This window comes from Magnolia sinica, chromosome 11, assembly GCF_029962835.1.
Source record: "Magnolia sinica isolate HGM2019 chromosome 11, MsV1, whole genome shotgun sequence".
In the NCBI taxonomy this organism is placed as follows: Eukaryota; Viridiplantae; Streptophyta; class Magnoliopsida; order Magnoliales; family Magnoliaceae; genus Magnolia; species Magnolia sinica.
In genome coordinates this window covers 6009314-6021271 of record NC_080583.1, presented here as the reverse complement: position 1 = coordinate 6021271, position 11958 = coordinate 6009314, and the positions used below count along the sequence as shown (strand labels likewise).

At 41.9% G+C, this 11958-nt stretch overlaps 1 protein-coding gene across 1 annotated transcript; it reads left to right on the top strand.

Moving 5' to 3' along the window:
• Positions 1–9409: 9409 nt before the first annotated feature.
• LOC131219134 (cytochrome P450 CYP82D47-like) lies at positions 9410–11293 on the top strand. The gene is made up of 2 exons (XM_058214138.1): positions 9410–10342; positions 10667–11293. The coding sequence occupies exons 1-2, from the start codon at positions 9410–9412 to the stop codon at positions 11291–11293; spliced, it is 1560 nt and encodes a 519-aa protein (XP_058070121.1).
• Positions 11294–11958: the final 665 nt, after the last annotated feature.

Below are 11958 nucleotides of genomic sequence, written 5' to 3'. Positions count from 1 at the left end.
TTGACGGTCGAAAACATCGTTCTAGACCAAATGAGTGAATATCGGGCCAAATTTGGTAGTTTCGACCCATTTGGGGGTAAAGAGTTAGAGGTGAACGAACATTTATCGAAAACAGTGAAAATGGAGAAAAACTGAGTTTTGGCCACTAACCGAGAAGAATTTCATGAAATAGATAGTCCCATTGCGTAGAACAGCTTCTTCTCCTACCCCAAAATCATATATGGTACGTCTCAGGGGGCCTTACCGGCGCCCAAAAAACATCAAATAAAGTGGGCCTTGCCCGCAGTGCAGAGGCCCGGCAGGACCCCGCCCGACCACATGACCCCGTCCAACCAACCACATGACCCCGCCCGGGTGTCCAAGGTGTCCGCGAGACCCCGCCCAGCCGGTGGGACCCTGCCTAGACCTCCAGAGGGTCGGCGGGACCCCGCCGGAAATTTCTGCAATTTTAGGTCAAATTCAAAAATTCATATCTCCTTCGATATAACTCCGATTTAGGTGATTCAAAAGTCATATTGAAGCTTAATAAGTATAGTTTTATATCAAAATAAAATAAAAATAAAATAAAAGTTATAATATAATTAAATTTGGAGTGAATTGACAATTGTCCAAAAATTATTAGTTTTAGATGGTGGTTACTTCTAGAATTTTTATAATTTATTACAACTCCAAATGTTATGAAATTTGGTGAGAAGACTTAAAACTTGATGTTAAATCATCATAAAAATTTTGAAAATAATCCAGTTACTAAAAGTATAAGAAACGTTACAACATAAGTCCCCTCTTCCCTTTTAATGTACACACGAGTAAGGCCTATTTCCCTTGCTATTTAGCACTATCTAGAGTCCATAAAACATATCTCTACTACTCCTATTTCCCTCCACCATCCCTTATAAACCCTAGAGAAAAATCTTCTTCTTCCAAATCTCAAAACCCAATCCCCAAACCCACCATCTTCTTCTTCACTCCACCCCTCTCCCGCATTTCACTCGAACCCTTCCAAATAGGAAGCTCCTCCCCTCCAAAACCCATCCTCAACAACCTCACCTTCAACACTTCTCTCCCAACCATTTTCAAGATCTCAATCCTCTTCTAAAGAAAACCCATCTCCCAATTCCTTATATTCCACAACCTGTTTTCAAATTCTTTCCAAACCCAACCATTTCAACTTCAAACGTTACCTCTCCTTTCCCTCATTACACCCTTCTACTAAGCAATCCAAGGGAAAAAACATCCTCCCCTCACCTTCAACACACCCTCATTCTCCTCATTTTCCTCTCCCAACAAAGGAAATTAAATCCTCATTCTTCAACAAGCTTCTTCTTCTTCTATCCCTTCCCCTCAACTCAACCCCTAACCCATCTCCTCTCCATCATCTCCAAGCCATCTTCCCAAATCCATTCTTCAACCCCATTTCAACACTCTCACCCCCTCATTCTCAAAGCCCACATCAAACCCATTTTCTCCTCCTTTACAAAACCATTCCATCTCAACAACCACCCTCAAAATCCCACTCCATTCATTCATTCACTTCCACTTCCATTCACAAAACCCATTCACCAAAACTCATTCATAAAACCCAACATCAACCCTCTTTCTCAAATCCCATTCTCAAATCCATTCTCACACCCATCCTTCCACATTCATTTCTAACCCATTTCCCCACGACCCATCCTTAACAAACCTTCCTCAAATACATTCCTAAACTCATTCTCTAGTCTTCTCAAAACCACCCCTAAAATCTTCCCTCCAACGACCCACCTACATTTCTCACAGCTAATCCATCCTAACCGAGGGATATGGCGTTCTTAGCAACCGTTGCCTCTTTTTTCTCCATTCCGGTGATCCTTTCCCTCAAGGGGAAGAAGCACCCCCGTCCTCATCCGACCCAGAAGAATAGTGGCTTAACTTTACGGATAAGTAGTAGTTTGTTTGAGTCAGTAGGATTACTTCCAAGTATTGAAAGATAATTGTAACCTTTCCTGCTTTGATTAGGCCGTATTTCCCTTATGTTTGCAATATCTAGTGACACTTGAAATCCATGCTGTAAAATGTAACTGGCCATGCAATGGCATTTTGGATTTAATAGGAACGTATGAATTGTCTTGAAGTTTTTCTTCTTGTTTGTGAATGCCTTGCATGTATAATTGTTATGCTTGTGAAATTGGACCTATAGGTCTTATACATATTGTGTACGACCCTTGAACAGAAAATGCTCTAGTGTTTAACCTCTTAAGGAACGTCCTTCCAGGAAATGCCTCCGCGGGGAGAAGGTTGATATGTTCGTCTACCTCACGGCGGCCTTGTCGAGAGGAACCTTAAGTTTCTACAAACCTTTTTACGATAGTCGTTTAATCATAAGCACCGTGGGAGACTCACCACCCACTAAATTATTAAAAATGTGAAACTTGAACTTTTTAATAAATTTTGATATCTTCTAAACGTTAAGAATAATCGGACTACGGAATTATGGAACCATACATTTGCGAAGTATTCGCGGCTTAACCCAACTCTCGATCCTGGGTGAATACCGACGAACTCACTGCTTTGACCAAGCAAAAGACCAGGATCTACCAAGACTAGGAAGGGATACAACGATCTTTCTGCCCTGGTCAGGTAGAGGATCAACGTATGGGATCCAAGCCTACCACAACTGTCTTTCTATATTAACCCAATCATAAATAGTAAAATATACCACCCTTAGGTAAACTTTATCATCAAACACTTAGCACGATAATCATGATTTTGACATTTGTTTTCAAATCTCAAAGGTGAAAATTTTTAAAGGGGGTAGGTCACAATGAGCTAGGCTAGTGTATTATTTATATACCCTAAAACATATATAAACCCGAAACCAATAAAACTTAAGCAAATGAAATAATAATATCTCTACTTATTACCCTTAGGTAATTTCAAGGACAAAATTATTTTTAAGGCGGGTAGATTGTAACATCCTGAATTTTTACTGTTTTGGATTTTCAAAAATTCTTAAATTTTATTTTTATTAATTAACTTATAATATCACTTAATGACCATTAGCACTCAATGTTAGTTTGTACAGGGGTGGTACCAGTAAAGAACCGCACAAGTCCATTTAATCAACCGTAAGAAGCCAACGAATCTGCCCGATCAGTTGAACAACAAGTTTAGCCCCATGATTTACTCATATAGGGCCAAATCTAACCAACCCATCGCTAATAAATTAAAACAATCATAACTAAATTAAAGATCCAATCGAAACCGAGCCAGACAAGGCCCGGATCTTGGCTAATAGACCAAATGAACCCCATTACTGTTTTAGCCTAAAACCAACAGCTTAGAGTAATCATGACCAAATCTTCACTTTCACTAGTTATAAATAGGCCACACCATGAACATAGTTAATCCAAACCCTAATCATCACCCACGAGAAATCTCACTACCAAATTCATTCTAGAAATGTCTCGATTTTCCAAACAAGGTCTAGATCGCTCGTTAGTGGGCCACTAATTCCAAAATTATAGAGTAATGTCCGTCTTACTGGGCGTGACGTCCATCGCGGGAGTCAGACCTGGGTACTGCCCAGAACCGCTCAACTTGAGCTAAAGGACGAGTGCATGAGAAGTGCAAATACCCCAAAGAAAGGAGCTGGAACTTAAGCGAATTGGGTCATCCACTCTTATGCAAAGATAAGGATTTCGGACCATCGATTTACGACTAAACTTCACACGTAGAGTGAGGATATTTTCCTACTCATATCCGTATAGCCGTGACCCCGATCGACCATCGGCAACCGTTGAACAAACTTCTCATCATATCTGTCGATCGACGCATCCAAATGGTGGGATTATCATATCCATATGTAGATCATCACTAGGGCTAACTATCCTACGGTGTATATCAATATGTACACCCCATAGTAGGCCCTAGAGCTTAGAAAGACCCTCCCATAGGTCTAGTATAGTAAAAATCCAACACTTGGGGCCATTTCCACAAAATCTGGCATTATAAAAGGGCCTCATTTGGGCACCTCCTCTCCTCATACGATTTTGCCCTAGAAGAGAGAGAAGAGAGAAAGGGGAGAAGAGAAAGAGGAGAGTAAAGAGAGGAAGGGAGAATGAGGGAGAGTGAAGGAGGGAGAAAAAGTGGGACATAGTTGAAGTGGGGCACAAGAAAGTTCCATCTTGCAAATCTCTCCCTCTTCTTCAAGAAAACCCTCCACCACAACCTCAAGAACCGCTTCCGTTGATTGTATAGGTAAATTCCTCACCCCTTTTTCTTGAAACCCTTATGTAAGAGAGGATTTGCATGAGGTTCTAACATGCAAGAGTATTATCTTAGGATTCCGATCGATCCACACCGAATTCGGCGCTTCTAGGTCGTTTTCCAAGACCTCAACGATTCATAGGTGCAGACTATTATCCTTAGATGGTCTAGCACCAACTATATCATGAGCCTAATGATTTTGATTGCTTGAATGATGTATTTGAAAACTTTAGAGAAACCTAAGAATTGTATGTCTTGCCTGGAATTGAACGGAATAGTATGTTTTGTTTAGTTCTTACATGAGGTTGTTCTTGCCTCTCATATGATTTGCTACAATAGTTGATTACATGTTCATGTCTTTTGTGATTTTCTCGTAAGGTGTTGCTTTATAATATGTATAATTCCTTAATTCTTGCGCTATCTGGTTCTATGAAGTGTAGGAAGTGCTTAGCTTCCTCATTAACTCACACAACGCACTTGCACCCTTAGTTCACATCATGATTAGCTTTGCTTGGTAGAGACATTGAGATTCTATGTTGGAAGATGTGAACGTATGCTTCTACTTGTATTGGATGATAACCCTGATTATGGCATGTTATGAAATTACCCTCAACAATTGGGTTGGTAAGGAAAATGAGGAGAGTAAAGGTGGTCCCGTTGGTAGGACTATCTTGATGCTAAACTCATGGATTTGGACAAGTGCGCGTGGGCGACAGTAGTTAGACTACATGGGTCGCTCGTACCCGATGTCGTCTATCGCGTGCTTGCCTAGACTCGTGCGGTCTAGCCCATTTACTGTCCAACCTTGTTTGTTAACACTGTTTGCTCACATATGTATGGAACCTGTAACACCCTACAACCATTGTAGCCAGTCGATAATCAAATTGAAAAGGGTCCACTGCCTCGTGAGCTGGGCATGGTGGAATGGGACACTGTGTCTAAGCTGTCGGCCTACGCTGGGGTGTCACGCCTCCCCGTAGTGACCGCGAGCGATCCTTTTCTCTCGCACTCCCCATATGCTTGAAGTCGGGGATGGGGAACCTGATGGGATCAAGAACTGCGGGGTTTCGGCCTCACACGTTTAGGGGTTTTGGCATCGTAACTAGTCCATGGCATTTGATATGTGGGGTGTATCAGATTTTTCAACCTACTGGATGAATGGACTTAGCTAAGAACCCGGTTAACATTACCATTGCATTGCACTAGCTAGGTTGGCGACTCGTCAGTCGAGGTCGCTCTGAGGGAGTGTTGACATACGCGATCGTTAGATGGAGTCGCTCAAGGGAGTGTTGTGGCGAGGGCATACATCATATCATCTATCATGCATACGCATTAATAAAATTAGTTAGATGTTTATGAATGATTGTGTTTCATTAAATTCATAATATAATTGATGCCTGTTACAACTTAAGACTAATAGCACCTACTGAGTTGATCACTCACTTTCACTCTAGGATGGTGTTTTAAAACACCAACCAGACTCTTCAGTAGATGCAGGTGATGCAGGGTACGAGGAGCATGACGGCGTGAGACTGGATGTTGAGGACAAGTTGTCCTATTTCCAGTTGATGGGTGGCTCGCCCTAGTTTTGCGAGCGGACTAAGATTGCTAAGTAGGGGACTTGGTGAATCATTCTTTTGGACATATTTTGTTTGTTCTCTTGTTGGGCAACGCCTTATGCGACTCATAGTTATAAATTTTCTTTTAGACTTGTAAACATTTAACCTTTCCCATTACAGTTGACTAGTAGTGAATTGTGAATCATGTTTCAAGTAATTCCAGGCTGCGTATCTAAACCTTATTAAATGCACTTTAATAAGAAAATAGGTTATAAGTGATATGAACTAAGTCGAGTGTATGTACGACCCCCGATTTTCAGGGTGTTACATCACGTATACATGAATTAGGGGAAAACATAAATATCACTTTCATTCACAACTTTTTTGGCCCCAAGATTTTTTAATGATAAACATTCAATTCACATTGTTTCATTTGGTGTGGCTCACTTGAGCTTTGAATATGCTTCAATTTTGGACTCATGCCTTAAAGTGAGCTACTAAAACGGATGGACGGCGTGGATAAGTTACATACACCATGCATGGTGGGCTGCATAGAATTTACTTAGTACCCACACAATCATCTTCTAATACCTCACATTTAAATTTAAGTTGATTTGTACGTAATGCATTGGATTCAAAAACTATAAATGCATTGAAATTTATAATATATTTATAGGAACTTAAATTTGATTACTAAATTAACTTTTACATCCTAAACAGTATGTGTGAAAAGAATGATATTATAATAAACCCATTGAAATATATTGTTAGACAAAATATGATAAAATTTCAAATTAACCTCAAGTGGACTACAAGCATATGATCACAAACGAAAGACTAATCAATGTTTTTCATTCGACAATTTATACATCCAATGTTTGGATGGCTTTGATCATTCTATCGATTACAATTTTAATAATGTAGTCGATGATGTAGTTGTTTTGCCACATATACAACACATTCACGCACAACTTTTCTACCTTTAAAATTAAGTGAAAAATAGAAATAATTTTAAATCACAACACAGGTAAAGATTTCCAATTAAACACAATAAAATTGTGCGTTCAAGTAACCTTTACTCTTAATACCCGGATTTCTGCATCAACACCTTCCAATCCAAGCGTTCAAACGCTTTTTGATTCCCTCTATATGTGTGTGTAATTGCCATATAATTATGTGTATGTGAGTTTAATGAAAATTTTAGAAGACACTTTTTCTTAATGAAATTCTTTAGAAGATGCTTTTTATTTTTTAAATCAGGACCGTTGGACTGTTTCGGACCAGAACCTGTAGCCTTTTCGAGTTGGGTCCCTATGATCCATACTTGGGTTTTTGAACTAGATCCACCTCATCACATCTTTTCCAGCTCATTCAATCCAAATGATTTAAGCAGGTGGCCTTCCAATCCTGTGGGATGCATGTAATGAATGCACTAGATGTCATGCACATATCATGTGGGCCCCACAATAGTCAGAACGGCTACTAGCTATGGTTGTGACATTACCACTAAGTGCACATCCTAAATGATAAAATCGCAGTGGCACCACAGCTTGACCCGACCAGACTGGTGGATGGTCCATGCTTTTAAGAGCGACTCATCCAACTCGGCTCATTCACCCTTGACTCGTGCGAGTCACGAATCGAATGGAACAAGTCGATTGGACTCGTATGTCTGTTATCATATCGTTTGACCGTTGAATATATCTCGACACATTATCGATTCGTAAACTACATTGCGATATTTTGGGCCAAGATTTTCAACGGCTTGACCATATAAAATTTTGAAGAATAGGATGATGTGGACCAATCACGATGCAGGAGAGTAGGACTTTTCTACTCGTGGCAGAACGTTTGTACGTACTTAAAACGTCTAATGCTTTTGAACACTACCACGAACACAGCCGCATTTTTTTATTTTTTGATTTTTAATGGTTTCTGCGATTCCGTTGAATTATACCGTTTGGACTTTGAATTCGCGATTGTTGTGCGTAATACGAATTCGTCAGACGTGAGAAAAAATGGCACACGTGGCATTTCGTAGGGGAGAAAATCTCAGGCCGCGCGGTTTGGACGGTAGATATTGACGTGCGTGCCAATGTCAAATGTGAGGAAAAAGCTTTGCTAGTCTGGCGGAGTGTGATGGTTGATACCCATGCACTCAAAAGGTTTAATACCTACCAACACACGTGCCAATATCTGAGATCGAATCCGTCGATCAGGAATATTTTCGGTGGGGCCCACCTAAAGGACGGATTAGATCTTGTAAACATGCACCAAGTCGGCGCATGTTGTAGTGGATCAGCTAACTTATTCACGTATGCGTGCGCTTGGTATGCACGGAACTCAAATCTAACCGTCCGAATCATAGGGGACCACTGTATATCGTTCATGACCTGAAAATTAGATCGACAAGAATGGTCCTAACCGGCGATTAATGGACATAGGTTTGTCGAGTGCAGACCGCCAGCTATCATTCATTTGACCGTCTGTTGCAGGTCCAGCAATCAATCATTATCGCATCTAAAGTGGGGTCCACGATTTAGATGGTTCGATCTGAGTTACAAACACTCCAATTGTACAACTCATGAGTGCATGCGTATGAACCGCCATCCTCTGCCAGTGTACCAAAAAAATCACCACCACATAAAGGACGCGGATTGTGTAGTGAGTCGCTCACCACACTTTACCATTGTGTGAAGACTCTGTGGGGTCCACAGTGATGAATTTGTGTTATCCACTCCTCCCATCCATTTTTAAATATCATTTTATGGCAATATACCAAAACTTAAGTTATAAAAACCTTGAGAATACCACAATTAAGAAAAGAGCGGGGGATTAAACCCCTGCAATTTAAACCATTTTGGGGGTCACAGAAATTTTGGATAAATATGATATTTGTTTTATATCTTCATACAGATATTTTTGACCTTATTAACAGATTGGATGGAAATTAAACGTTATGGTGGGCCCTACGAATGTTTTAACAGTGAGAATGATCGTCCCACTGATATTTTTGGTGTGGTCCATTTGAGCCTTGAAAATTATTCATTTTTGGGATCACAATCTAAAATTATCTATTCAACTTGATGAACGGTGTGGATATAATAAATACATCATTTTTGGAGCCATAACTTTGATCTCCTTTGAACCGTTCAATCCCACACTCCGGGGATTGAACTCCCACCATTAAAATTTTCTTGGGGGCCACAGAAGTTCTGGATCAATCTGAAATTTATCTTTTCCCTCCATTGGTGGCACCTAACAAGGTTTCAACAGCGGGTGTCATTATCACCTATGCTTCCTGTGGTGTGGTCCACTTGAACCTTGGACCTACCTCAATTTTTTGTTTCATAATATAAAGTAATTTGTAAAAATGGATGAACGACGTGGATAAAACTCATATATCATGGTAGGCCCCACAAAGCCTCTGTTGGACCGTTTCCATTCAGGTGGAGTTGCACGCAATCCCCTTCCCATAGAACCCAACATCTGACCATGACTTTTTAAATTAAAAACAGAGAGAATGTACCATCGCTCCACTCTATAAATACCGGTGCATTCCTTTGCATGGAATATCACAACACAAGATTCTCCAACTCATAGCTATGGATTCACTTCTCCAATTGCAAGCAATATCTAGCCTTTTTGCATTAGCTCTCTTCTATATTCTATGGCTATCAAGGCCAAAAAACAAGAAGAGCAATGCCCACAAGCCACCGGAGCCGTCCGGTGGCCTTCCCATAGTAGGCCACCTCCTTCAGCTGGCGGGGCCCGATCCCCTCCATCGAACACTTGGATCCATGGCTGATAAGTATGGCCCAGTATTCATGCTACGGTTCGGATCACACCGTACACTTATCGTGAACGGTAGAGATGTAGCAAAAGAGTGCTTCACAACCAACGATCAGGCCCTCTCGGCCCGCCCCAAGAGTGCGTTCGGTGATCATATGAGCTACAACTACGCCATGTTTGGATTCGCGACGTATGGGTCGTACTGGCGTGAGGTCCGTAAGATCGCCACATCTCAGCTTTTGTCGAACCAACGGCTCAAATCGCTCATGCACGTCCGGGCCACCGAGATCAGCACGTGCATGGATGGATTGTATGGGTTGTGGATTGAGAATGATCAACGGCCAGTTAAGATGGACATGAAGAAGTGGTTGTATGGTCTCGCATTCAACATCCTGGCCAAGATGATCATCGGCAAACGCTTCTTCGGTACAATCGACGGTGATGATGAGGCCGTTCGTGTGCGGCGAGTGATGCAACAAGTATCTTATCTTGGTGGGGTATTTGTACCGTCCGATGCGCTTCCGTTCCTTAAGTGGATGGATTTGCAAGGGCATGAGTGGGCCATGAAACGAACGGCTGGTGAGATGGACACGATCATATCGAGCTGGCTAGAGGAACACCGTGTGAAGAGGCAGTCTGATGGGCCCCACAATGATCAGGATTTCATGGACGTGCTGTTGTCGATCCTGGAGAGTGCCCATGTCCCTAGCTATGATACTGATACCATTATTAAGGCCACAGTACTGGTAAGTTTACGGTGTGGATTTATTTGTGGGGGCCGACTCGATCTGCATATGATCATGGTGGCCTGATGGGATGATCCTATCCATTCAAACAAGGGCTTGATCAGAAATGGATGTTCAGACCATTCTTGTAACGTCCATTCTGCATGTCCTTATTTTCGAACGCAGATTGCGTCCAACCCCCGGCCCGTCTCCTGCTGGGAACGAGCAGGATCTTCGATGGCCACCATGATGTATGTGCCTGTGTATCAAGCATCACACCATACCAGAGTATTAATTAACTCCCACTGATTCACTTGATTGAACTAGTATTGTCATTCTCTGCAGATGATTATTGAAGCTGGATCGGAGTCCATGAGCTCTGCACTGATATGGACCCTCTCTGTACTAATGAACAACCGCCACGTGTTAGTAAAGGCCCAAGAAGAGGTGGACCGCCACGTCGGCAGGGACCGACACGTGGACGACTCAGATGTCAAGAACCTGGTCTACCTCAATGCCATCATCAAGGAAACGCTGCGCCTGTACCCGCCATCGCCGCTCGGTGTCCCGCACGAGGCCATGCAAGATTGCTACATTGGTGGATACCATATCCCCAAGGGCACACGTGTGATGGTCAATATGTGGAGGCTGCACCGGGACCCACACGTGTGGTCGGACCCACACGAGTTCCAGCCAGAGAGATTTCTCACCGATCACATGGACACGGACTTCAGGGGCCAGCATTTCGAGTTTATGCCGTTCGGATACGGCCGTCGATCTTGCCCAGGAATGCCACTCGCACTCCCGACCGTTCACTTGACACTCGCTCGTCTCATCCATTGCTTTGAGTGGGCCACAACAGATGGTGGGCCTGTGGATATGACGGAGACGTTACAGACTACTCTCACCAGATCAGAACCGTTGGAGCTCGTATTCACCCCCCGACTCTCTCCTGAGCTCTACAAGCACTAGAGAGAGAAGTGCCATGTGCGTGTGTTCAAGATCTAAGCTATCCATCTAGTGAATCTTACCGTGCAGATTTTCTATTCGAAAATCAAGCCGATCCGACCATCAGATCGGTTGTGATGTTTGAAACAAATGATTGGATTGGCCAAGTTTTGTTTCCGATATTGTGGCCCAATTTTTGAGCGGACTGGATTGATTTTCCGTAATGATATCTAATTGGTGGGACCTAGCTAATGGATGGCTTGGATCTAGCACATGTATTGGCCTAGAAAAACTGTAGTTGTTTGTATTATTCATTCATTTATTTTTCATTTTCATTGTTTGCATTGCATGTATATATTACTAAAGAATTGTAATGAATAATGATTGAAGAGAATTCACGTTGGATATTAATGAGAAATAAGAACTTAGATTGTTTAATTTTTAACAATAAGGACCACTTTTTCTGATCCAGACCGTTGATACGTTTGAACCCACCATGGTTTTATAATAGGCCAAAATTTTCCAGAATGTGTGATCCTGTACATCCCATCTAAGGGTGTTATTTAGGACCGTTGTTTTGTTCTCCTCTAACCACCGGTTAGAATTGTTTGATATCCTATTTTTGTTTTCAAACAGTATTTATACACTGCGAGGTTCAGATCATAAGGACTGGATCTCTTGATGGTGGA